This window comes from Struthio camelus, chromosome 2 (genome assembly GCF_040807025.1).
Source record: "Struthio camelus isolate bStrCam1 chromosome 2, bStrCam1.hap1, whole genome shotgun sequence".
In the NCBI taxonomy this organism is placed as follows: Eukaryota; Metazoa; Chordata; class Aves; order Struthioniformes; family Struthionidae; genus Struthio; species Struthio camelus.
The window spans coordinates 32,728,275-32,755,971 of NC_090943.1; the positions used below are offsets into that span (position 1 = coordinate 32,728,275).

The 27,697-nt window shown below is 38.4% G+C and overlaps 1 protein-coding gene across 5 annotated transcripts in view; it reads right to left on the reverse strand.

Moving 5' to 3' along the window:
- Window positions 1-287: 287 nt before the first annotated feature.
- The window catches only part of ETV1 (ETS variant transcription factor 1), a 67,054-nt gene continuing 39,644 nt past the window's right edge, over window positions 288-27,697 (reverse strand). For all 5 annotated transcript variants that reach the window (XM_009680824.2, XM_009680826.2, XM_009680825.2 and 2 more), the window contains 6 exons: window positions 27,166-27,413; window positions 15,220-15,288; window positions 12,929-12,997; window positions 9,756-9,925; window positions 5,746-5,847; window positions 288-3,101 (listed from right to left, as the gene is read on the reverse strand). In XM_009680824.2, the coding sequence (XP_009679119.1) occupies window positions 2,880-3,101; window positions 5,746-5,847; window positions 9,756-9,925; window positions 12,929-12,997; window positions 15,220-15,288; window positions 27,166-27,413 (880 nt within the window). In that variant the 3' untranslated portion in view covers window positions 288-2,879. The remainder of the gene's footprint in view (window positions 3,102-5,745; window positions 5,848-9,755; window positions 9,926-12,928; window positions 12,998-15,219; window positions 15,289-27,165; window positions 27,414-27,697) is intronic.

The following is a 27,697-nucleotide window of genomic DNA, read 5'->3' on the forward strand; positions in this document are numbered from 1 at the left end:
TAGCTGGAACTAATCTTTCTCTAAATCTACATATCCCATCCTTCCCTTCTCCCTTTTGTCAGTCAAAATACAATGCTTTGGCAACCTAAATCCTGTTTACACCTCATATATACATATAGGTGAATTGTACATACTCCTCACTTTCTCTCTTTTTTTTTTTTTTTTTTAAATACATTTTGCTGGAAGCCGTTCACTGGGAACAGACCATCACCTCCTCTTCCAAAAGAAGAATCTTACTGAAAGGGTCTCTCCAGTCCAAGTGGTTAGGAATCCAATACACAACAATCTTGCAGAAATCAGCTGCCAGATTTATTAGTCTACCTGAAAACCCCAAACAAAAAAAAAAACCCCAAACAAACAAAAAAGTGGAATAAAAACAGACTTTAAATAAACCTTTTAGGTACATTTTTAAAAGGGTTAATCAGTTCAGTGAAAGACTTTTATATCTTCTGCTGAGAGATCATGTAATGTTGGTCTGATTGCTTGTTTTGTTCAGTGAGTCACTACCGTATACAGATATATATATATATTTCTTCTTAAATATTACATATTTGATGCAATTTTTTTTTTTTTTTTTTTTTTTTTATGTCCAACCCCTTCCCCAAATACCCACATCCTGCCACAGGCAGGAGGTGCCCCATGCTGACATTAAAGAACCAAAACCAATCCAAGGACTTTTCATCAAAGCATCTTTCATTTGAACCTTACTTCAATGGAAACCACTTTTTCCTTTTTTTTTTTTTTTTATTTTAAAAAGTCTTACTCCACCTTGTCCCTTTCTTTCCTGATAATTTTGCAATTTTCGACTTGCGATTCTGGGTCGATCACTGAAAATTTAAGTGCCATTGAGACTTATAAATAGATGACAGAATTAGGTGACATATTAAGGCATATATGCACTCCGATAAAATATGTTGCCTTATGGATCTAAGTAAATTCAATGCCTGCCCAAAAGTTTCTCTGCACCTGTGGTTTCTAGTGACCACTTCTTTTTTACTTTTGATTAATTATGTATTAAAATATTCATAGCTTAACTAGTGTCTTAACTGACACAGAATGGAAAATTAACCCAGCACCTCAGATTGTCTTTGAAATCCATCTATTATGATGACAATTATTCTTGTTATTTCATGGTTTAGCATTCATTTTCCTACCACTTCTTGAGAATGCTGGAAAATGAGCTATTCCATATAACACCTGTTTAAATCTCTCTGGGCAAAGAAAGAAAGAACTCTAAATCTTATCCCCTCTCCCTCCCTTCAAACTAGGAAATATTACATTTCAGAAAAGGTGCTCATAAATATTTAAAATTTTGATTTCTTTTTTTTTTTTCTTCATTTTACATACAGAATAATGTGTGGCTTGTGTTCAAGATCACCCCTCGCAAAAACAAAACAGTTTAAAAAAATAAACAAAACAAAAACCCTCAAAATTTAAATTGTCTTCCAAACATGTCCGATCACATTTACATTTAGTGTCCAAAACAAGTTGATTGGTAACATCAGTGCCAGCACTACAACGTCATACAGCGACTTCATGGTATTCTTTGACAGTTCGTATAAGTCTCCGTCCCACCGAAAGTTACAAAAGGTTCCGCAGAGCTTTCCTCAGCAAGCTGAAGCTTACTAGGCATTTGTGGATGCGCGTAAAAGCTGCTTATAGCACAGCTATGGCATAAGCTATTTTCTAAGCAATAAATGGTTCAAGTCATCTATTTTGTCCTGAAATGCTACCTGTAGTTACAGCATTGCTTATAAATGGTCATAGTAAATTCAGCATCAAAGAGAATATTACAGAAAAAGACAGCAGCAGAAGCATTAGCATTATCTAGTATTTATATATGTTATCAACATAACACAGCAGTAAAAGGTTTAAATGCATATTAATGGGTACCGTGTCTAAAAATTACTAAAGTACCTATTTAGTGTATTGGATATTTTTCTCAAGGAGTGCTTGCTGTGTCTAAACAGCATAATTAGATATGTGACTTAGTACAGTTAATTCCTATTGATTAAATAACTTATTTATGTACCAAAGGAAATGGAAGGATACAAAATGTTTTCTCCCTCCCAACCATGATCCTGTATTTAATGCTGACATGATCATCAGGAAGCCTACCACATGTAATTACTACCCTCAAGTGGATCTTGTAGGGTCTAAACCATAGCGTGGGCCATATACATATAGCAAGGTGGCACCAGATATAACACGCAACTTGCAATCTGAGGTCAGGGATTGTGCTTCTCAGTCACTGTACCGATGGCCACTCTGCCATTAAATGGGAATCTTTCTAAGGCCATAGAAAAACAAAAAAGAATAATAAAAAACCCCACAAAACTATCTTGAGATACTGGTTCGTTTTTAAAGGCAAGGCGCAAGGTCTGCCACTTCTAAATTAAATGCTGCGATATATGCTTTGTTCCTCTTCTATAACTGCAGAAACATTTAAGAATGGCAACAAATAAATGCCCTAGGCATGCTATGCTGATATCATCAAGTGGTTATTTTGCACAATGAGAATTAACTGTACTACAGATACCCAGAGAAAATGTACAATATCTTATGCTGATATGAAACAAAACAGACATGATATAGCTTTTTTGTACTTAAAACCTGTATGTTCCCTTCCCAAACTTAAGTAAAAAGCAACCCCCCCCCCTTTTCCTCCTGTTACACAGAATAACGTTTAGATTCCAACCCTCCCCTTTCAAATAAAGTGCGCTGTCCATGGCAGACCATAGGAGTAATGCAACAGGAAAAGCCCCTTTTAGTGTACTATTTAAAAAACAAACTGAAGTCGATTCAGCTTTTCCCCTGGGTCTTGTGAAAGAGGAGAAGCCTAAGGGAGGGGGAAAACATCCCCTTTGCTGTCACTGTTGTTAATAGACATAGCCTTCGTTATAAGGGTGCGTGTTGCAGCAGCCACCGTCCTGCATGTAGACCATGCTCTCATCGAAGTGGGACAGAGGGACAGTGTCCTCCTCATTGATGTGACGTTCCATGTCAGTCTTCAGTAAGGGGCGCTGGTTGTCCGGAAAGGCCATGGAGAAAAGCGCTTCAGGGTCGCAAACAAACTTGTAGACGTATCTTTCTCCAGCGACCTTTGGGTAACAGAGAGGGGAGAGAAAGGCGCAGCAGCGTAAGGCTTCATGGCTTTGCAACACCAAGGTGAACAAATTTCTGAAGGACTCACCTTCAGTATGCAATTAAATAACAGGGCTCCAGAACTGGTAAGGCAACGACACTAGCAAAGGCAGCAGGGACCTGCAGAAGCAGGCTGTGCACGTTTTTGGTTTTGAGGCACGTGATATCCTGTTGGAAGATGGACTAGGTATTCTACTTCCAAACTTTGCTCGTGATCGTTTCCTACACTTAACCACAAATGGAACTGTTCTTATTGGAAAATGTAAACAAATTGTCACTACAGTGACAAAATAAAATGACTAAGTCCCACATTCTGTGCGAAGTGGAAAAAAGAATCACATTGCATGACAGAGATCTGAATTTTACTTTATACAGATTGATTCATACCAAAGAATAAAAGCACTTAGTTACAGTGCATGCTGATTGTACAGGGCCTGCTTAAGCAAACAAGTAGGCTAATATGTACTTAGCAATTGCTCATGCAAAGCCTGGGACATTTGGATTTGCTTATGGAGGGGCCATTTGTCCAAAGATCCTGAAGTTTTCTTCTACTCAGAAATACCTATAAAAGTCTGTGCTTCATCTACCTGAAAGCCGAAGAGTGATAAAAACAACATAGCCTTCTTGTCTTATTTGAAAAAGCAGTCAATATGGTGTCTTCTCAAGCACCCTATTTAAAGAATCATGTTAAAAAATATGAAACACGTTCCATGCTTATAATAAATTTAAATTATTTTAAAATAAAGATCATACTGTCTGCTTCTTCTGCCTCCAGCTGGCACGGCATTAAGAGTGGGGTAATGAAGGCAGCAAAACATTGCAAACTTAACTCCGTTCTTATGGGTGTAAAATACTCTGAAACATCTCCTTTTTCAGCTGATGCATTCTATAAAGTTTTGGTAGGAGGCTATATCTGCAGTACAGTCTTGGTTTTTTTTTTATTTTTGTTTTGTTTTGTTTTTCCTACCAAAGTAATGTCACTAAGTTTGACAGACTAGAGTCTGCATTCAAAACTGGACATTCACATAGCCTATTAGCATTGCTTAACTTAAAACAAAAATCGTTTTAAGGGGGAAATATGTGCATATAAATCTTACAGTAAAAAAAAAAAAAAAAAACCTGCCACGAATCTAGAACTCCCATTAGATTTTAACATACACTAGTTAGTCAGATAGGATGATCCCAGGCTAAACCTCAAACATGGCTGTGCCAAAGTAAGCAAGTGTTCAAACTAGCTTTTAAAGTGTGTGTTAAATATACTCTCGTAGATTAAAAAAAAAAAAAAAAAGCTAAACAGGTAGCAAACTAGCTGTTAGAAGAACCTGTAAACTGTCCATATTAAATGGATGTGCAGGTTGGGCAACATTATCAGCTTTATAGTATTCCTGTCCCCACCTTTTTATGTCATTTCACTCTCTGCCACCTGTGCTTGCCTCTGAGCTGCCTTTTGAGTCGGGCTGACATAACCATCTGTGCAGCCACGCTATAACCTGGGACAAGGAATTAATCTACCTGAAATATTACACAGCAAAATCAAGTGTTTCTGCCTCTCCCCAACTGGACCCAGTCTCCAGTCCACTTTACAGAGGCCAAATATAGAATTATGTGACACAAAAATGGATGAGGCACTGGGGTATTAAAAGTGCTATAAGGCAGTATTAGCCCAAATTGTTTGCCAGGTTCACAGCCAGAGAGTGAAAGGGGAAAGTGCTACACAGATCCCCACCTCCGTAAGAGGCAACTCTGAACCGAGACTTCACAAAACGTACTAAAGAAGTTACCCAGTAACTTGAGCTGATGGCACTGTTCCATTCACACACTTGGCAAATGGCACGTTTAAACATGTTAGTCATTACAGATCACAAAACTAACGTGAAAAGATATGGAGCAAGTAATATAACGCAAGGTGTTCATTCATTATGATCTCTGATCACATCAACTGATCTAGTAGATGCAGCAAACAAGTCCCTCCTATTGATTCCTCAGACAATCTACATAGCACTACATAGCAATATTTAAAAATATAGATGTAAATCAGCAAGCCCCAGGAAAGGAACAGGCTGAATACTGTCAGCAAGACCAGACTGTTATACATAAATTATTGTTAAATATTTGTCATAATTCAGCATATAAAATATTAAATTCTGTTTAAAATGGTATTATTGCAACACTATTGGCAAGATATTAAAGTATTTGGTATTTTAATACGTACCATTTTTCTCCCCTATCCTGGGGTTACCAAAGTATCCCAGTGCTGGGCAGCTAATTTAGAACTGCGAAACACTATTCATAGTGAACTCTACTATTTGCCTTTCCCAGGTGCCAGGAAGCTCTTTTGGATATTTTTGAATGTTACCTGTTGCCCCGTAGTCATGCTGTGCACTATGTGAACTATCTAAAAACCACAGATTTTTTTTTACATAGAAAAAAACCCAGCTTCATGCATATACTGGACCTGGCAGGTGAAACACAGAGCTTAGCGTTTGCCTAAGCAGACGAAAAAACTACCTAAGAAACGCCATTACAGGTACTCCCTGTAATATGACTTATGGATCAACATGTAACATGCCAGTGAAATTTAATATGGAATTAGCTGCTCACCTTTTGCATGATTCCCTTTTCATAATAATAGCGAAGTGATCGGCTAAGTTTATCATAGTTCATAGCTGGCCTATTTTTCTGAATCCCCCAGCGACGTGCCACCTGCCACAAAAATGGATTAGCATCGATTTGTTAAATGCATTTAACAAGCAGATCTTATCACCAGATATTTTATTTGGGGGTAGGAGGGAGAACCCTGCAGTGGAAGGCATAAATAAAAGAGAAAAAATTGCCATGACCTGAATTTCCCATGTGCTACCATGACTCTCAATTGGACACACAATCAGCCATTAAACTTGGAGTGGACTTACTCACTTGCAAATGAGGTGGAAAGGTTTGGGGGGTGGGGGGGGGAAGTGTTGAAGAAAATTGTACAGAAAATGAAACCATATAAAGAGCTGACAGACAAACAAAAAAAAAATTAAGTTTCATTAGAAAAGTTTCATGAAAGATGAAAACTTGTCTTTACTTTGATACTGTAGATAACTCTACTAGTTTTCTTGCTTTGTCCTTGCTGTTAGAATACTAAATTATATTAAACACAGACGTGTATATACATACACACACACACACGCTTAGTTCATGAACTAATACAGACTGAACTTGGAATGACAGTAATGCTGAGATTATTAGAAGATATGAGTCAAAAGTCAACTCCCAGTCCTAAATACTACTTTAGCAAAGAAAACTAATTATCTGAGGAGGCAAGACAATCACCTGCAGAAACGATACGGCAGTACAAAGAACAGGAGAGAAAGTGCATGGCTGCAGTTGTATAATTTCCCTTACACAAAAAATAATAAAAAAGGAGTCACAAGCAACTTGTAAAGCCGTTCCATGGAGGACAACATGCCTTCTGCTCTGACTTATGATTTCTACTTGTCTTTATACTTCCTGTTTTACTGCCAGAGGTATTCTTGAGAAACAGACTTTTTGTGTAAAGAGCTTAACTGCTTATTCCCCACCCTAAATTATAATCCGTGGCTGGTGACACTACAATTACCTGCTGTAGAAACGATTATCATGTCACTGTCGGGGCAGGGTGGGAGGGGGAGGCGGGCAACAAGTTGGTGAACTCTTCAAAGTACATTTTAAAAAAAGGGTTTGTAAGGTGCATATGCATACAGCCCTGGAAAAAGGGGAAAGCAGCCAAACTGTTTCTCTGTACACTGCTCTAAGAAATTTCCATATAGGTGTCTGGAGTCTTTTGAGGCAAGTCACAGATGACAGGCCGCCTTTGGAATTGAAAAGGCCTAAATAACAACAGCAAAAGCTGTGATTTTTATCCCCATCTGCAGAACAATTTTTAAAATTTCTTTTCAAAGTATTATTCCCTCTCTGCGGTGCAGCTTTTCAGGCATACATAAATTATCATAGCTCTGCTAACTTCAGCTATGTTGTAGCTGCATTGAAGCACACCTCCAAAGCACGTCAGCTTACTCCAGCTGTAGATTTGCCCTCGCTACGTAACCTTGATTCGCCTAGTCATTGTTGTAACACATACCTACCTCTCTCTTTGCTGACTAGGGTCCATCTTTTTTTCTGCGTTAATCAGAGTCCCCAAATCACCGACATACCAGGTTTACATAATAAATACACAGCAGAGTTAACTACAACAGAATAGTGAATGAGAATATGCTACACTGCATAACATTTTGACATTCCTAAATAGGCAAGAACGTCCAGAGATGGTTAGACTAAGTATGTGAGTCTTCCTAATCCCTCAACTGCAGACCACCTAGGAGGTCTCATTAGGACTGCTGAAGGGATTCAGGTCTCTACTCGCCACCCTACCTTCCTGCTGAAGGCTACTGGCCCGGTAACAGGGCAGCAAAAGCAGACCTTATGCCCAAATTTTAGCCTCCAGAGTTCACAGTGGCCTGTATTAATACAAGTGTACTTTCTGACTGAGCTATGATGCCCGAGAAGCTGATACGTGTTAGTGTCTGTTGTCACCCTTTCTACAGGGACATGAGCCTCCAGAAAGGGATGGCATAGAAAGGTCGCATCAGGAACAGCCTGACCTGCCACAGCTGAACCAACAAGCTCTTTGGCTTCCCTTCAGCTTACACTTAGCAACCAACAGGAGTGTGTGACTTTCCATAGGCTATTCTTATTTTAATTGACAGCTTCTTTCAGATGCATGACATTCGTGTGAAAATAACTTAGACTCCTTTGTACTCACTAACAGCACAGGGGAGAGAGCAAGTGTTGAGCTGTCTGCCTCTAGATGCGGGGCTGCTCAAAAACACAGCACAACTACTGCACAACCAGACAAGTAGGTGACCTGGTTAGCTTAAATCACAGTATTCTGTTTTTCAGGGAATTATGAAATAGAGAAAATCTTAGGCCTTTGTTCTGCTATTTTTACCTAATAAAATCTATAAAATCTATAATAAAATCTATAAAATCAAATTAAAAATCTTTTTTACCTAATAAAATCTATATAAAGTTTTTGCACCATCTGCTGGGAACCATACTTTAATAAAACTCTTTACATCTTGAAAACCTTTGGACACACCTTAAAGACAAGATAAAACTAGGCAGGGAAAGAAACATATATATTGTATTCGCCTCAAAATAATCAAAGAAAAGTCTTTCCAAAGATTTCACTCTGCTCTGGGCCAAGCCACACCACTAAGACAACCACGTCCCCTGAAACTTGTTACTGCCTCAGCACAACCTAAAGCCTGCTAAGGCTTAAAGACTTGCCAGAAAAGTTTCGTTATCAAATGGACCAAGACTGTGGTCAAATTCTCAGATGTATGATGCCAGAATGTGCCACTGTGAATATCACTAATATGGGGACTCTCTGACAGACCAGAGCCAGCCCCCTGGTCCCTACGGCAACCTGCCCCTAAGCAAGACCACGTCAAGACAAAAAGGGACATCAGTATTGTCTCCCATCCCTAGTTACTCTAGCATCCCCTTAGGGCTGTTGGCAGCTGATGTAACGTTAAGCAATCTGAAAGCTTTCTTACATTATGCCAATAGATGGAAGGCAAACAGCAGAAATAGCTGGTGGAACGCAGAAGCAGCCTTGCACCCCCTGAATCAACCTGCTGAGCTGTAACTGGGAGTGGATCCTGACAGAAAATTAGCTGTGGTCTCGTCTGTTACCCAACCCCTTCCAAGGTGCAAAATCATGAAGTAAAAGCATACCACTTTTTGCCAACGCTAATCAAAACATCCACATTAGTATTAAAATAAAATGCAGGCAAACCAGATTTTCTAACAGTTTCCATTCCAGCTTAGGGCCTATGACAGATTAAGTATGGTTTAAATGTTATCTAGGCCAAAAAAGTTTACTTAATAAAATGTTCAATTTATTCCTGTTTATCACACAAGTGAACTACGGTATGGTTCAACAAATATTTATGAATACAAGTAACTTTCTCTACCCACAAGTCCTTCATGGTTCAAGAGAGCTGCGTGTGTGCATGAGTGTTTGCAATACTAGGATCTAAGCATGCACTAAGCAACCTAATGATATAGATAGGCAGGAAGACAAAAAGAGTTGTTTCATTTAATTTTGATGGGATTTGCCAGCCTGCTTTTCTTAAACTCCTTTTCAGTTTGTACCATACTCTGGGTCTTTCACTGTAGAGCTAAGAAGTTCAAAGTTGCCACATCATCACACTGAAGAATATTTGACGCTAAAAGACTATTCAGGGACAAATTTTCACAAGAGCACGAAACAAAATAACTCTTCATTTACTGTGTGAGGCCGTTGTGAAAATCTGAGCCCCAAGAGTAATGCTGAGTATTTGGACCTTCGGCACTTTTTACTATTACTATTATTACTTTGTGCAATTAGGAAATCAAAACCATGCTTAACGTATCTCTATCGCAACGGAAACAGCACTTCCCTTATCAGTCCTTTCCATCACCTTCCTAAAGTACTACTGAAGCAAAATATTGAAGGAAAATAGTGGCTAACTCCAAAGGAGAACTGTTTAAGTTGCTGGACCCCTCGGTGGATGCAGGGATATGCTGCCTGCCCAACCCACCTCTTCTGGCTCGATCAGCTTGAATTCCATGCCTCGGCCAGTCCAGGCGATGAAGTGAGAGTTTGACGGGTCATCGAGAAGAGCTACCAAGAACTGCCACAGTTGAAGCGAGCCTCGCCGTTGATACGTGGGACCCTCACGGTACATTCCTGGCTCCTGTTTGACGTCACCTACACGCACACACACACATACAGAATAATGATAATGTGCATTCACACTCAATTTGTCAGATAAACTGCTAAAGTGATCACTAGAGTTAAGAAATGGATGGAAAGAATTCTTACTTCCCAGCTGGTCTGTAAATGCCATGTTCCCTTTCTGCTATTAATTGTATACATTTTTACAGTAACGTATTCCTAAACTAAGAAATACCTAAATTCAGTCACACTTTATGGCAGTCTCCCTAAGCCTATTCCCATCTACTCCTGATACATGTAAATCTCTCTTGCAAACCATTTGGCAATATCCTCTATCTGAAAGAGCACAAACTATTTTTGTAAGCAACTCTGATGTCTGAAGAACCGCGTTTGTATACAATTCTTTGCACAAGCCCCAGTTTTGGAAATGTAATGTATGCTTCATAAAGCTGCAAAACCTTACTGAGTGAGACTTCTTTTGCATGCAAATTCTTCTAAGGAAAATTTGACAAAGTATTTGACTTGGACTTAAACAGCATGTGCTTTATGTATAGGTATGCAAATCCTGCAGATATGCAAGTTCCTCTGTGGCATATTGGACTTGCATATAAGCATACATTACATTTACTCATATCTACATATTAGATTAGCATTTCCCCCAAAGAACAGTAAGGTAATTTTTCTAAAATTTCAAATCCAGAGGAAGCTATTAAAAAACAACAATAACACTCTGCTAACTGCTGCACAAACTGCCACTGAAAAACTGTCCTGTTTCATCCATACTCTGTCTCAGTTCTTTTTAAATCATACTCATAGTGAAAAACTCATGGAAACAGCAATAGCTAAAAGGTCTGACGCTGAAGCAATCCTTGGTACACCGGTAAAACTTCTCTCTTCAACCACCAGAACAGCAGCCCTTGCCAACAAGCAGCATGACCTGTCTAATGCTGAAAGCGAGGACGTTACATTCAACCACAGCATTAGGATACTCTGATGGCCATTACGGAATGGCTCCGCGTAGCGAAAGTAAGAATAATAATATTAAAAATGGAGCATTTCCTTTTGTAATCAGGAAAGAAAATTGAGTCAATAGCTGTGGAAAACAAATAAATCAACACAAGGCTTTTTTGTTTCTCTGAGGTTCAAGTTCCAGGCCTGAAACGCCTTGTTTTTCAAGGATAGAATTATTCTTTTAATGATAGCTGAGCAACGTACAAATAGCAAGTGCCGTATTAGAGAGGATCATATTCTAGCCTGTGTCAATCTTTGATTTCAACTGAAGCAGTTGAGAATCTAGTTCTGAAACATCAAGTCTAGTCCTAGGCTTATCCCACTTTTGTGTTACTGGCCAAAATATAATGACATGTCTATCATCTTTCATCAGAATTCATCGTATAAACACACACATTTGTATCACTACATCAATCTTTTGAAGTACAAGGTGTTGTCCCAATAGACAGTCATAGCTGCTAAAAGCATACTGTTTGCTTTGCAAGCGCACAGATACTATCAAAGATTATTATTATATATACTTGTATTTCTTTTCTATTTTCATTCCCTTCCTTGTACAAGGGGAAAAAAAAAAGAATTTTCAAGAACAACGGAGACCAGTATTACTCCTGAAGAGTTTTAACTTCATGTAGTACAGGGCCTGATCCTGTTGCACAAATGTAAACAGGAATTTGCCAGTGATACTGAAAACAGATCAGGTACACAAATGATTTTTTGGGGTGTGTGCGCATTGGAGGGATGCTGAACTGACACGATACACGTGTGTACACACATACATACAAATATATATATTTGTATGTATGTATGTCAGGGTATAAAGCAGACTTTCAGTAAAGTACCCTTTAACTGAATATGTCAATCCTGTGACAATGCAATGCTAAATTTAACAGTCTTCAGAGTCAGGTATGATATTATTTAAAATCCTCTATTTATTTTTTGCTATTCCTCACCAACTTTGAAATGCATGTGATACCTCAGTCTGAAGAATGTGTAATGCTCTCAGTTCATTTCATTTTAGTGTCTCCCATTCTTCAGTAAACACAACAAATGGTGCCAGACACTGTAGTACTGTAGTCCATACAAGTGATTCTCAGGGAAAAATAAAATAAAACAATATGGAAAAGAGATCTGCAGCTGTATTTTTAGCTACGGTCAGAGAGCAGTTCACAAATTCATCAGGAGGATATCTAATCTCTCCTGCTAAAATAAACAAAGCTGGACATACATACACTAATGCAAACAAGCTACTATAGCAAACAGTCAGTCTCCAAATGACTTCCCAAAGTTGCAGACTAACAGAGTCACTGGCACAGAATACTGCGTCCATCTACTTTGGTTATAATGAAATAAATCTGAAATCAACTGAATTACACCAGGAAACTGTTTTTACATCAGTGTAACTGAGGATAATTTGGGACATTAGTTTTACTTGACCCCAGAATCCCTCTTAAAACATGTTTGTTATAATGGGTAGTGCTGTGAAAAGGTCATTGATTTGTTATCAGCCCCACTGAAAAATAAACCACTAGTACAACATTTAATGTAGCACAAATACACTTATACATACACAAAAAAGCCCTGCACACTTACTGTCTACAATTCATCTCTTCACAGACAATGAGATAAGAGGCTTAGTCCTCTGTAAAACCCAAATTGCTGCCTTCTCCTCTGTTTTCTTAATTATAAAGACAGCTTTCATTAAATCTCTAACAAGCTATATGTGATCATCAGTGCAACGGAAATCCTCCTATTAATTCTCAACATTACAAGAACTGAGTTCCTCTGTCACAACTCTGGATGCAGGATCTTTCACTGGCAAAAGCAGAATGACATCTGATTGAAAAGGAGACTTTGGTTTCAAGAGACAAAGGTCAGCCTTGGTTGGGCGCACTGCAAATGGTGTGTTAAGGAATCCTAAATTGGCATGTTACCAACCTTTTTTGATCAGCAACAGAGAGAAGTCCCTCATCTCTTCATTTTTCAACTCCCCACACAAGAAAAAAAGCAGAGAAGTATTATACATACCGTCAAACTTCTCTGGAACAACACAAGTGTCATCATAAAACTGTCTAGGTCCCTTTTCGTACATACAACCTGTAAGTCAAAGAGAGAGGTGTTTATTTAAAAGATGTATGAATAAAGAAGAGATCATAGATTTAATGCCAGTGGGAACACTAAGTCATACAGGAATCCAATTAATATCCCAAATCCTTTACATACCACCCAATTACAACATTTTGAGCTCAAATCCTGGGTGTTTAATTAAAGTGTGCATTCCCAAAAGATAGCTAATTTCCACCTGTGAAAATGAAACACTGTCAATTTTTCTCCATGTTTTGCTCCAAAACGTTTGTCTCATTTCCTTTACGAATTAGTGTGGCTTCGGCTTTTATCCATTATTTTAATGTGCCGCTTAACCAGAGCTGCACTGCATGGCAGTATCAGTCTCGCTACTGCTACTTTGCACAGGCATAGCGCAGGGCACGTCATTCCCTGTCTCCTCCCGCCTTCCCATGACTCTCAATTTAATTATGTAAATATTACCAAAGCTCTTTTTGCCATATGGCTGCAATGTTTAGTTGGGGTATTCTTCCCCATTGTGAAGCCTAGGAGCAGTAGCCCCTTCTCACAGTCATTTTTTCCAATATATTCTTTTCTAATTCCATTGGCCTGGTCTACATGCAGCATATTAAAACCACATTTTGTTTAATGTGCCCAGATTACCAAACAATTCAAATTGCTTTGTGCAACTGCCCTGTCCTGCCCGTTATTTACCACTCTGCCTATCTTTATGCCATAAAGTTATCAATTAACTTACTTCCATATCATTACTGAAAATGGTGAATAGCAACAGTCCTGATATCAATTCCTACAGAACTGTAATAGCAACAATCCATTCAATGATTGCCCAGTGGCAGCCACTTTTAGATTTGTCAGTTAGCCAGGCCTTAATGTATTTAATGTGTACTTTATTGATATTGCATAGTGCTAACTTCTTAATCAGAATGTAATGCAGTGGTAAGACAAATGCCATAAAAAGTCTAACTATATTATAGGGAGACAAGTATCTTTATTAATCAAACTTAATCTTAACAAAGAATGAAATCAGATTTGTTTGACATGACCTTTATTCCATGACATCATGTTGACTGATTTCCAAATACAGAACACAAATATTTATTGAACATCACTTCTTTTTCTACGTCATTCATAACAATTTTACCACCTCCAAGCATTTATGGCTGTATAACATTGCTAAGATTATTTTTCCCCTATCTATGCTGTGAATAAAGCTCAGATTTGTTACCTTAGCCCTACAGCTTGTGGATTTTTCCCTGATGTCTTTCAGCTCCCTTATCAAGCTTCTATACTTGATATAATTTCATATACGGAGACTGTTATATACTTCCATTTCCTGTCTCGCCCTCCTTGTTACGTATTACCTTCTATTTCTATTTTCTGCCTTTACTCCACTCCAGAAGTAGGTGGGCTTTTAGCCAACTTTGTTATCTTTCCAGTTGTGTCTTTTGATTATTGAATGAAGTCCTATTAAAGGGCTTTTATTCATACGTCTGTCTGAATTCCCATCAATTTCATATACAATTTTCCTCAGGTTTGCAAAATTAGCTCCTTGGAGGAAAAACAAACAAACAAATGCATAACAAAGACTGTATACAGACTAAAAAGATCCAGTCTCCTGCTTTAATATAAGGCAGAACCTACCTTTCAGTGGTCATTTTTAACTCGTTCTGTTGGCACTCTTACTCGGAATATATTTAAAGTGCTACTGAAGTAAATAAGACTTTTGCTATTAAATGACCGTGCAATTGGGGCCTAAGAAGAATCAGAATCTCATAATGTTCTGAGGTTCTGAACATTATGGGGGGTGGGAGGGAACCTCATAATGAGCCACAGGAAAAGCCAAAAACGTTCACTGAAAATTTTTTTAAAGTATCAAATCGATTATTTAACATTTAACTGAGCCTGTCACACCAATAGCCTGGAAAATAACATTGTAATAGAATAGGTAAGACGGACAAATTTATAAGCGTCTCTTCCCTTCAACAGCTGGAGGCTTTGAAAAACAGAATGAATAAATCCATAATAAAGTTGCTTCTATCATAATCAACCTGTGGCACGGCACCAGAAGAAGCTACGAGAGATCAGTGCATCAGAAACTCAGGGCTGGGAAGGGAAAGAAAGATGATGGAATTGTCCCAGCAGCAGACTTAAAACCAGTGAATCCCAAATCCCTCCAGGCTTTTTAATTTTTTCAGTTTCTCTCGTACAAAAGCGATACATAATAGAAAACTTAACTTCTGTTCTGTTTGGGTGAGCCAGGAAGCCTTCTTGCCTCATGTAAATGGAATGGCAGCTAGGCACTTCTGAAAGGAGAAGACGACAACACTAGTCAAAAGACTGTCTGGAATTAAAAGTGTGCAGGTTATCAATGAGACAGGCTGCAGACAGAGGAGTAGCAAAAAAGATGCAAGTTACAGCAAGGAGGGGGGACCTGTATAACACATAGTTACCATTTCAGCATGGCAAAAAAGAAAACCATAAAGTGATCATAAAGGAGCCATCTAACAAAGGCACTTGGACTCGAACACTCATTGCAGTCACCCTTACTAAAAGCTGACTCCCATGATTTTAAACCATTCACAGACCAAAATCCACATGAGACAGTATTAATATTTTAAACCCTGTGCTTGTGTATCCATCTCGGTAACTAATTTGACATAACATTTTTAAACAGTAACACAGAAAAGCCTGCCAATCACACTAGAGACTTAAAAACTCTGCAAATTATGGTATTATTAATACAAGGAATGTCAAGGTTAGTCTAGAGCAAGATACTGCTTCTTGGATTCTTGTTAAGGATGTGAAAGGTTAAAGAAATTGTCCACAATTGCTAAGCATTTAAACTAGTTAAGGAATTCAGACGCAGCAATTCCACCCTCCACCTGCACGCCTTTAAGCAAAACCCAATCCCCCTCCCCCCGCAAAATCCCTAAAAAATTAGTCTGCACATTCAAAGTAATACAAATGTTTATTTGCTATTCCCCATCTCAAGTATGCAAGAAGAGTGAGAAAAAATAAACTGATGAAAATAGTATTCTTTGAACGTCTTTATACTTTTCCCGTGTCTTGCTCCTTCTCCAAGTAGCCACATCCTGTGCACAGGGACTTACAAACAGAAGTACACCATAAATGTTTGCCCTTCTCGACCATGTTTAACCCACTTCTTGGATATCAAAAGTCTTGCTTAACAAAGCCTATTTGAACTTGTGATAAACTCCTACCCTAAACTATGCAAGCTGTTACCAGTAACTTGTAACTCTGTAAGAGACACAAAGAGAGGTCAAAAGAGCAGACATTATTTTTCCAACACTGCCAACAAACTCTTTCAGAACGTAATTCTAAATTTCACTGTTCACTGACTAGTGATGAGTATCAAAGATTTGGCAGGATAAGAAAATGAGGTTTTACTCTGACTTCATAAAACAAGCGAAACACAGGGTGGTAATAATGGTTTCCTCCAAGAGTGGAAGGCGTCTCTTGCACAGCGGCGCGGCGCTCTTCGTTACCCCTTCCCTCGAGGCAACGCTCGGTGCCTGCCTCCTCAGGCCTCTGGAATTTCAAACACCGCAGTGACAACTGTTCTGAGCAATCACAGGAATCAGCGATCCCATGATCACGTCAGTCAAGTACAGTTTTGCAGACTAGAAGTTGAGGCTACAAGTAGTGGTTCACCTGCAAAGAATCACTTACGTTACCAAGTAGATTGTATTTTAAAGAGAATGGAAAAATCTGCGTAAAAAAGAGGAAGCTGGAGAACTGAAACAGATGCTATTTTCTATTTTAGGTAAAAATTCACTAGTATTGGCAGCGAGATTTTTTGACTCATGAACTCCGCTCCTGTGAAACGATATAATATAGTATACAGAATAAAGAATTATGCACATATCCAAAAAGTTCTGGTTTTAGCTAATTTGGGGGTTTATCTCCTATGCTTCTGTTAATTGGAATTAACATCTGGAGTCTTTTTGAGACGAGCATTGTTTGTACCGACATTACTTAATCTTTTGGTTAGCTTGTGTTTAAACAGTCCACAGAGGACGGAAAAATATAGCAAGGAAGAGTTTATTTCTCGTAAAGTAACTACAGTCTTGTTATCCTAAAGTGCTATCAGTTAATTTATGACTATCAGAGTGGGTCAGACTCTAATCAAATTGTAGAAACATTTCCAAAGTGATTATTCAATCAAATGACTAACATGGTTAATTAGGAGCCATAAACATTGCTCTGAAGTTCATCAAAGTAATGACTTGCCCAGAAAAATTACTGCTAATTAAATTGCCTGCTGCTTTCATTTCTACCTTATCTAATAAAAAGTCCAACCAATGAAATTTAGCATTGCAGTTTTAAATTGTACTAAATGCTTGCCTAAGACCCAGAAGTATTTTTACTAGCTAAGCGGAGCTACTTCAAAAGAAAACATTTTAGTGCAGAAATTACAGAGCAATTATATGTTTTCTTCTCCTTAAAGTATTGTTTCAAGAAGACAAATAAGTATGAGGTTGGTATAAAATACTTCTAGGGCAGGATTTAAGTGTTTGAGGTGACTGATGCTATTGCCTTTTAGAAAATTTCAGTGTCTAAAAAATGTGCCTGGATTTAGGATACACAACACGCTCATTTCAGACTCTTAATGAAGTATTTCACGTTGTGAAGTAACATCTCCTCAAGAATTGCAGAGTCTAGGTTAAAAAAAAAAAAAAAAAGAAAATGATCTAAAAAATAGGGTGACACAAAAAGTGCTGCTATTAATTCGGAATACTTTGAGGTCATCCTCATTGCTTCTCTTCCTAACAGCAGCATCGCAGTCACCTCAAACCAGAGAATCTGGATCTATCTCATGTTGTTCTGAAACTTGTTTTTTCTAGTAGGTGGGTTTTTTTTTTTTTAATTGTATATAATCTAGACACTGCAGAAATGCCTTCTCATCTGAGAATGTCAAGGAGAAACTACTAGAAATATGCTTTGCTGTGCCTTAATCAAAATACATCAAAGTCTAAAAAGCCCAAATAGACTTCCTTAGGACAAGACAAAAATCTGCTGCTGAATTTAGCAGCCATAGGTTCTAGTTTTCACTAGTCCAATAAGACATTTGAGTAGACCCTGGGTAAGGAAGTATTTCATATTAAGTTATCATATTAGAATTTAAAGGACTAGGTTATAGCTCAAAGTGATTAAGGAATCCTTATATCCTCTGCTCGGAGTGTGATTCAGAGATAAGGAACAGGTTACCAACCCACAGTCACACCCTGCAAAGAAACAGACCCAATTTCTGCTGCAGAGCCACTGCCCAGGTACACAGCAGAGATTAAGCTTCCCTATGCAAAAGGACTTTCTTTCCCTAAATAAAGCAGAGCAGAGGAGGAACTGGAAACCTGAATCGGGATTTATCCTTCAGGCTGTTCCTGCGATTCTCGAGTTACAGAGCCTTCCCAACTAAAGGCAAGTTGCTAAGTTACAGTGTAACTCTGAATTACTTTTTAGTTCTCTTTATCAAGGCCATCGCAAGATTTGGAGGCCCAGGGCACTGCCCATGTGCATGTGACAGAGCATAACGTGATACAGAGGTATTGTATTACACACATGCACACACAGAGAGAGGGGGGAGAGAGAGAGAGAGAGAGAGAAAGGCTTAAGACATGTACGATCTGAAAGAGGATGGGTGGGAAAACTGTAGCTATCCGCCTGGCTTTTAACTCCGTGTGGCAGCTGACGTCCACAGCATGGTACGCTGACAACCATCACGTGCGCTGAGCCTGCACACAAGTCGCACGGAGTGACCCATCCCTTCAACCCGCACACAAAACTTATTTCCTTCCCTTTAGGCATAAAATAAAGAGATGACACTAAAACTCAAACTACGTCACTACTTGCTCTCCTTGTTCTCTGATTTACACTCTGCGACCAATTAAGCCATATTAACAACAGGGTCAGATTCCCTACCATGTTGTAGGGACTCCACTGGCCAGGGATACAGACCATACTGTATTTTAAGCCTCTCAATTGTCCTTTTCATCTCAAAACTAAATGCAGGGGCTTTGGCTCTAATTTCAGAAATTAAAATCTGGTATATCTATGTGAATAGACTGAAATGTGCTCTGCCACTTCTTTCCCCCTAGAAAGAAAGTGACGTGCAGATTCTCTTCTTTGTGCTCCAGGGCCCAGAGGGGAGGACAAAACCCCCTGAGGTAGCTGCGACCAGTCTAGCTCCCAGGCACTGAAGACATGTAGCAACACACGCGTGCCAGTCCTCTCATCAGTACCTTGCAGGGCTTCGCAGAGTACTTTCTTGTGCAATGCAAGCGTTTCTCTGCTACATGGAGAGACGGCTGGAGCAGCAGGAGAGATTTTTACTTCGTATAGAGACAAAAGGTGGCTTTTTTATAATGAAATGTTCGAGTTGGAACATATTATACTTTCGGCCTCAAATTTAGTAACGTTACAATCAGGCTGCAAAGAACTTCTCTGTTCTCAAACTTCCAAGAGCACTGACAAACTGTTTACAAAGGATCGCTTCATCCACCACTGAAGCACATTTAGCTTCATGGTGGAAAGCAGCTGTTTAACCCCACCAAGAAGCTCTGGCCAGCTCGACACTGGAAAAACAATACTGAAATCGCTGGAAAACAGCACCTTTTAGATAAGATAGTTGTTCAAATTAGATGACTACAAGTAGCTAAGGCAGCAGCAGGCACCACTAAGGAAAGCACACAATCTGTATTTTGCAGATAGACATATCAAATGATTCCTTTTGATCATGATATCTGTAATTTTGTAAACCTGTAGAATACATTGAGATTAAAAATCAGATATCTCTACATACCAAGACATTCATGTAGAAATACTGAAAATAATGACATAATCTTCCTATATAAGAGCTGTTTGCACATATTCACAACTGAAATACTGGTGGACCAAGTTTAAACTCTCTTTAAAAGCTCTATCCCCACAGAATCTACGCAACTACAACAGAGTCCTAAAACTGGTAAAATCCTGACAATACGAAATTCAACGTTAGTTTTTCATTCGCAAGGCCAGCATGTAAAATGTGGATGCATTGCAGTTACATAGGTCAACATAAAGCCACTATCTTCTCTAAAAATCAATCTAAAAATTAAGCATTCTTTTCCCAAATCATTGTGTAGTTTAAAAACATTCAGCAAGGAAGGTTTTGGTCTTTATTTTCTCAGACACAAATCTTCATACTGGTAATTAGAAAAACCTTATGTCATGTACAAGTATATGCATAAATAGACACAAATACATCCTCTCCTAAAAAAAAAGGAATCAAAATATTTTAAAGTAATTCCATTACTTTTATTTTAGTTATCTTTATCCATTTAACTTAAGTTTAATTTCTCACATTTCACTTAACAAAATATACCCGAGAAAACTAGATTTGTTTAGCCTCTGCAGCTCACATCTAAGTGAAATTATTACACACACACACACACACACACACACACACACACACAGAGAGAGAGAGAGAGAGAGAGAGAGAGAGAGAGAAAGAAAACCTTAAGCAAACAACTTCCTTTCCACAACTTTGGTTTTTAGATCTATGACAACATCTAATGCGTTTTCTGAGACCAGATGTCAACAGCCTGTCTAGGCGATGTGTAACTTTTTATACAGCAGAGCAGGAAAACAAAGGCTCATACATTCAGTCCTGAATTGAAATCCCACATGGAACTGATCTTTCTGGCGTATTTTAAAATCGTGTATTTACTTTTACTAACCTTAATAACTTTAAAATGCATTTTAAACATTGTTTCTCTTTGAATTCAATGAAACATGGGAATCTTTTCTCTCCCCCTCTCTCCTTTTGTTGGTAATCTTACAGCAAAAATGTCTGTGTTGCTTTTTCTCCCCCGCCCCATCCCCTGCCTGTAAAATCGAAGTTGGACAAACACTGCACGGCTGAAGTGACATATTTGAATGGAATTCAGACCAACCAGTTCCTGTTTATGTTTCTGATTTGAGAATGTAGCCTTCTCATTCACTATACATTAGAAACACACCAAGGCCATAAATGGTGTCAGGTTACAGGCAGGCAGGGCCAAGGAGCATTAATCATTACTTTAAGGCAACTGGCAAAAGCAGCAGCTGAGGGAACACTACACCCTTCAGCTCCGCATAAATGGACATTCCAGTTTTTTTTTTTTCCCCTCCCCTTCAGCATCCATTTTATGAATGAAACTTCAGGCTGCACAGAGTCCATTCATATAAAAGCTATGCTCACAGGGTTCGGTCTCTCGGGATCAATCGGTCTTGGGTAAGGCTGATGTGATTGGTTTAAGGCAGGCTTCAGCCTTCCATTACTGATTTAAAATGCAGCCTGTGTCCATTTGACCTGCGTTAATGCACAAAGAGTAAATCCAGACTGCGCTCTCAATCCTCAAATCAAATCATTAGCCAGTGCCACTTACTGTAACTGTAGATTTAGAGGATATTTATCCATTGCTTTGAAAAAAACAGGGACTGCAGGACAATTTTTTAGATCATATTGTCTGCTCTGAAAGGAAAAATAGATGTATGGTCTCCTACCTACATGCGCATATTAACATGGTACTCAGGCTTGCTTTTGTTCATAAAGATAATATTACAAAATTAATTCCATTCTAACTCCAAATTTCTTTCAGACAGAATTAGTGAATAAATAAAGGAAATCAGCTAGATAGGAAGCAAGCAGAAAGTTAAAATTTCTGTCTTTTGCAGCAATTTTCCTAAGCCCAGGTTTCCTAAGCTTCCTGCAGAGTTCACTATCTCAGACACCATTATTTTCTACTGCCCTACCATCCAACAGCAGATTTGCAACTAGTGGTTTTAGGAGCAAGTGCAAAGCATGGTGCAGCTTCAGGAAAAAAAAAAGCAAAAAAAAAAAAAAAAGAACCAAATCCCCACTCACTTACTGAAGCAACACAGCAATGACAAGCTCCTGAAACAAGAGGGGGTGATACTTCAGACCACACAAATAACAGTGGGGAAAACTGCAACACCAAAAAAGAGGAGGGGTGACTTCCTAACCTACTCAACTCAAGCAATCTCCTCTTCCCTGCGGCCTCCTGCCTCTACCCCACCAGATTTTCTTTGAGAATAACCGTACTGCTGTGTAAAAGAACTTCGTTAAGGCCATACGGAGATGAAATTTGAGGTGCACGTACCAAAGCATCGTATCCCTAAAAATGATGGGGTCAGTTCCATTTCATAGAACATTTTATAAAACTATTTTGAAAATACTGCAAATATTTGCAACCTGACAAGGCCAAAAAAGAAGGGACAATTTGAGGAAAAGATTAAGCAGCTAGAGGATTTAGGAAGCAAGATTTCAGCAACTGCTCACACAGACAGCCTAAGAGTATACATGCAAACTGTCTACAGAGATTTAGAGGTGGTACGTTAATACCAAGGAATTGTTTAGGATGAGCCAGAGAGGTGTAGCTACGAGTCGGGGAATGAAACTGATCAAAGGAAAAAATTTAGGCTTACTATCAAGAAATGTTTCTTAACTGTGAAGTCTATTAGTCTGTGAAATAATCTCCCAAGGGAATAATGGTAGTAATAATACCTAGCGCTCATGCAGTGCTGTACATTTTCAAAGCCCTGTGCAAAAATTAGCCAATATAATTAAAGAGGGTAATAGAAACACCATAAGCTGTGTCATTTTAAATGCTACACTGGTCAATGCACTAGAGAATATTCCTGGAAAAAGCAACCCTCCGCAGACTCGGACTGACAGTTAAGATTTCCTTTCTTTCTTCCTATTAATATCTCCAAATATCTAAACTTTACCTAAGACCAAAACTAACTTCACTGAAAAAACATCCATACAATAGAATATCCAACTGTTGCTTTTTTTTTTTTTAATTAGACTAAAAATAAATGTATTTCTTGGGGTTATATTTAAAAATCTTATTTTTTTCTTGACATTTTAATTCAGCACATTCCCTAATGTTACACAAACTCCCAAATTTAATGGGGTGTCAGCTGATCTCTAGGGAAAAATGTATTAGCGGGGATCATCCTCCAAGTTAATCTGCATTGATTTGCTTTTCAAAAAACATCACATCAGGTATTTGGAAGGACTCTCACTTTTTATTCTTTTCCCAGTCATTACGTAAATGCACACTTATAGCATGGATAGTAGAAAGCTGATAACATCTTACGTCTATAAGGGGAAACACAGGAGGTTAAGAAGTGCCATAATTATAATTTCCTGGGTAACCTTGATTCAAGTCCTTTGTTGCAAATGAATTTTGATATAGCCTTTTTGCCTCAGGACTCTTGCCTCTTGAGCGCGCAGAGTAAAACTGTTTAGGGGAAGGGAGGGCTGTGCAGTAAACAGATTTGTAGGTGGACCCCCTGCTTCATTTGTTACAGAAGCTGGAAGTTGTAGAGTTAATGAGGCAGAACACTTCAAGAAAGGAAAAAGATGACCTCAAGATTAATACAGCTGAATGATCAATTTCAGGCCCCAACAAAGCCGGTTCTCCAGAGTAGTCAAGTTACCTATATCAGATTTTTCATATTGTGTATTTCTTCTTTTTGCAGTGCATTAACTAGGATGTTCCTGTCTGAGGCCCCTGTATTTCCTTGTCTAGAAATACAAATGAAGTCACTAGGAACTGAGCTTTGAACATACATAATACTCTTTAGAAATTATCCAGTCCTAACTGAGTACCCAAGTTAGGCATGTATGTATCTGATGTGTCTGCCTGCCTCCACTCATCACTCTTCGGTAGAGGGGCAATTCCCTATCCATTCTCATGTGTTGATAAAGGGTATTTATTGCTGGGGAAGCCCTCAGGAATTGAAGGCTTTGATAAGCAAGCGAGAAAATAAGACAGACTATTCAGAATTATTGAAGTGATGTGACTAGTATCTTGGAAGAAAATTTTGGAAGTGGCAGGGATAGAATCCCCGTTTTCCTCAGGTCCGTTCAAGTATATTAATTATGAAGCTACCCTGAAATACCACTGCAAGAATAGCCTTGCTAATGCTTCTAACCTGCTAGGTAAGGAGTGAATCTACCTAGATTTCAACAGAAAATTTTCCGGCAATCACTAGTAAGCATATGCAAGCAACAACTCCCCCTTTACTTCTCTCTTTCAAAGCTCCCAGTCCAAGACTGGGCACAAAAGAACTTTCCAAACAAAAGAACTATTTCAACAGGGCAAAATAAAATGTGAGATTTAACTGCACTTTAAGATGTTATTTTAATTTTTTTTTAATATTAATTTATGCAAGCATGGCTACAGTCATAACTTAAAATATTTGCAAATACATTGCATTAAGTAAGGAGGATTAAGCAGGCAAAGAAGCTACCTCAAAATGAAGGCCAGAATAGATGAAGTGTCTGAAGCCAGGCCTTTTTATTTAAACAACTAAATACATGGATTGAAATCAAGACGTTCTAACTGTAAAAGAATGCCCATTATTTATCCTTGTTAAAAAAAAAAAAAAAAGAGAGAGAGAGAGAGAGAGAGAGAGAAAGTCTTAGGAAGCCTTCTGGACTACATTCATTAAGGATGTAAAATGTCAAGTCTCTATTGCTGTTCTTGGCTGCATCTTTGTGTTTGAAGTTCATAGATATAACATCAGGTACTAAATACACCTGTGACTGGTAACCATAAAAAAAAAAAAAAACCTGTTGTAGAAAATAAGGTCTTATTCAACATATGTGATGTACTGTGACTTCTAGAAGCGTGGCCAGATAAGAAAGAGCTTCTACTTTGTTGACATTTTTCTTTTTCCATTATCTCAAACATTCTGCAGTAGAAATTGCATACCTGCAATTACAATTACAACTAATTGATCTGCCATTTCCCATGTCATAATTAATGTCATGTTTTAATAGAGTTATAATCATTCCATAATAATGCTTTTCATTCACCAGCTTCCCACAAAGTATAAAAGTATAGTGCACAAAAGCAATGAACTTTACGAGGCTGTTTCAAAAACATCCCAAAAGGAACATCTTGGTGCATCACAATGAACTTTTTAAATATGTTTCTATATTCTTATCTGAGCTATAATAAAATACCACGCAAAAAAGACTTTTCACTCTGGCACTCCTCTTTCCCTGCACATCCATAGGTGAAAAATGAAATCAATGATTCAGTGACAAATACATTATGTTTCCTAAGGGGTTATTTAATGTACTCTTAGCAAGGATGGAAAATGATGGTTTCTAGAGAACAGATGGTAACAAGACAAAATATCAACAGACCACAGTTGTTGACTGCAATTTATGGAGCGTACAGATGTGTCAACTTAAATGCAGTGATTCTGAGGCCAATAAAAGTACTTCCTGATACCAACAGATTAATTTTTCATGACCACTGGTTACACAGCTATTACATTTTTAAAAACTAATTATTCATCTACACAAGAAACAACAACTTTGCTTGAACGTCATTACTATAAAGTGGAATGTTGTTCTTGCTGGCAACAACAACAACAACCACAACAAAAAGGAACTACGGAATAGGCTACAAGTTTGCACATCTTCCTTTCAGAAGAAAATTTGCTTTTTTGCAGTAAAGAATATTGCAAAGACAGATGAATGCTAGCAGCCAATCCAGATTTAAAGTAATAGTATGCAATAAGGAGATCCCACTTCCTAGTCAAATATGAGGCATGCTTACAAAAGGGCCCTTTTTCACCCTTTAATTTAGCAGGATGAATAACGGTGCTTGTGAAGGTTATAAGGGACTGGCAGTGCCTGAAACTACAGTCCCCTATTTATTATCCATAGCGGCATTAACTATGCAATCTCTCCGATGCTGCTCTGTAAGACTGAAGATACATGACTGCCAAAACCACATATCTCAGAACCTTCATCAGTGAAAAGGTTTAGTTCTAGATCTGATCATTGTAATCTGAACCCATCTTCATCTTGTCTTATACTTCAACTTGGAGAAATATTTCCTCTTTAGTCCCTTCCCTGTTTTTATCTACCTCAAATTCTTCTAAGGACTGGTCCTTTGCTTGTCAAGAATAAGAAAGGAGAAGGTAGCTCTATATTACAAATTCCCCTGTTCCAGCATACAAGTCAATTCTAAAAGCATATTACAATAAACATATCATAAAATGCCCCACTTAACAGACAGGGTTAAGTTAGCCTATAGAGCAGACAACAAAAAACAAATTCTTCACTATCAAAGATGTAAGATTTGTCATAGGTTAAACTGTTTACCCCATCCACCATATCCATCCCACCCTATGTTGCTCTAACCTCAGCTTCTCTCCACACCTGTCCTTCCAGCTTCCCTCTCCTCCTTAGCTCCTTAGTCCTCATCACTTAACTCTCTTTTTTTGCTTACCTATTACTCTCCTTAAAATATTTTTCCCAAAAATAATATGAACACTATATTTAAATTACGGCAAAGTAACCTGACACTTACAATGTTATTCCCTCAACTTCTGTTCTTATTTTTTCTGTCACTTATCTTTTCTATTTTGACCAGAAGCTGTTCAGAGCAGGTTCTGCCACCACCTCTTTTGTTTTGCACAGTCCCTACTGCAATGAGGCTCCATTTTGGTTCCCCTATAAGCACTATCATAATAAACATTATTAATAGCAACAGCTTATTCTCTACGTCAGCAACCTGGCATCACAGATTATGTACATCCACAAAACACATCAGTGTGCACAAACTGAGAAGCTGACACCAATTTGGCTGATTCTTCTCCCTCATTGGTTTTATAGCCATATAAACCCCACTTCAGTGGAGTTACTCCTGATTTAAAAATAGTGTAAGCAAGAGAAGAATGAGTCCTCTATTTCTGGCAGACAAATGAAAGAGCTCATAAAACAGAGCACACAGATTTAGAGGTCAAAGACACTATAGTACAAAACATCCCCCTCCGCCCCTTGAGCAAAGCTCAACTTTCCACCTTTGGGGTTTCTTCTCTGGCTTCTTTAAACCATGCACCACCTAGATAGAGATTTCTGGAAAATAGTAACCTTTACAGAGCAAGCAGACAAGGCAATAGTGGCACAAGATACTCTGCACTATGTACCAGTCTTACTACTTTGCAGATATATTGGACATAAGTGAATTCAGGGGACTTAGAATTCAAAAGAGGAAGTTTCAATTTATATAATCAAAACATCAACAGCACAAGCTTGGACTCATTTATTACTTTACCATGCAGAACTAAAGGAGAGTCTCACCTACCTGAATCATATGCAAAATCTCTAGGTTCCTGTTTAATCATCAGAGGAGGGGGGAAATTTTGGCTGGCTGCACTGCCAACCATAGCGTTGTGTTCATAAACTGGATCGTGGTACTCCTGCTTAAAACCTTGAGGTGGGAAAGGGATGTTTGGCTCAGACATCTGGCGCTGATATATTGGACGTCCTTCCCTTGGCATTGTAGGCAAAGGTGGGAAAGAATTGCAAGGTTCAGAGAGCTGGCGGCGAAATCTAGGACACAAGTTAGAGAGGTCATTTAAAGATGCAGTTACTGGATTTAAGGTACATTCTATTTCCTGAGATCTTCACAGGTCATGATTAGCAGGAGGGAATGGCTTTATCACTTCATCAGTAGCCAATATTTTATTTATGATAATAAAATCCTCCCGTCAGGATTATGACCACTGCAGTGCTGCAGTAACAGAAAACAGCAACAAGCGAAGAAACAAAAAGAACCCCCAATAAATACCAGCTCTAAAACCCTTCCTCCCCACCATCCTCTTGACCTTCAGCAG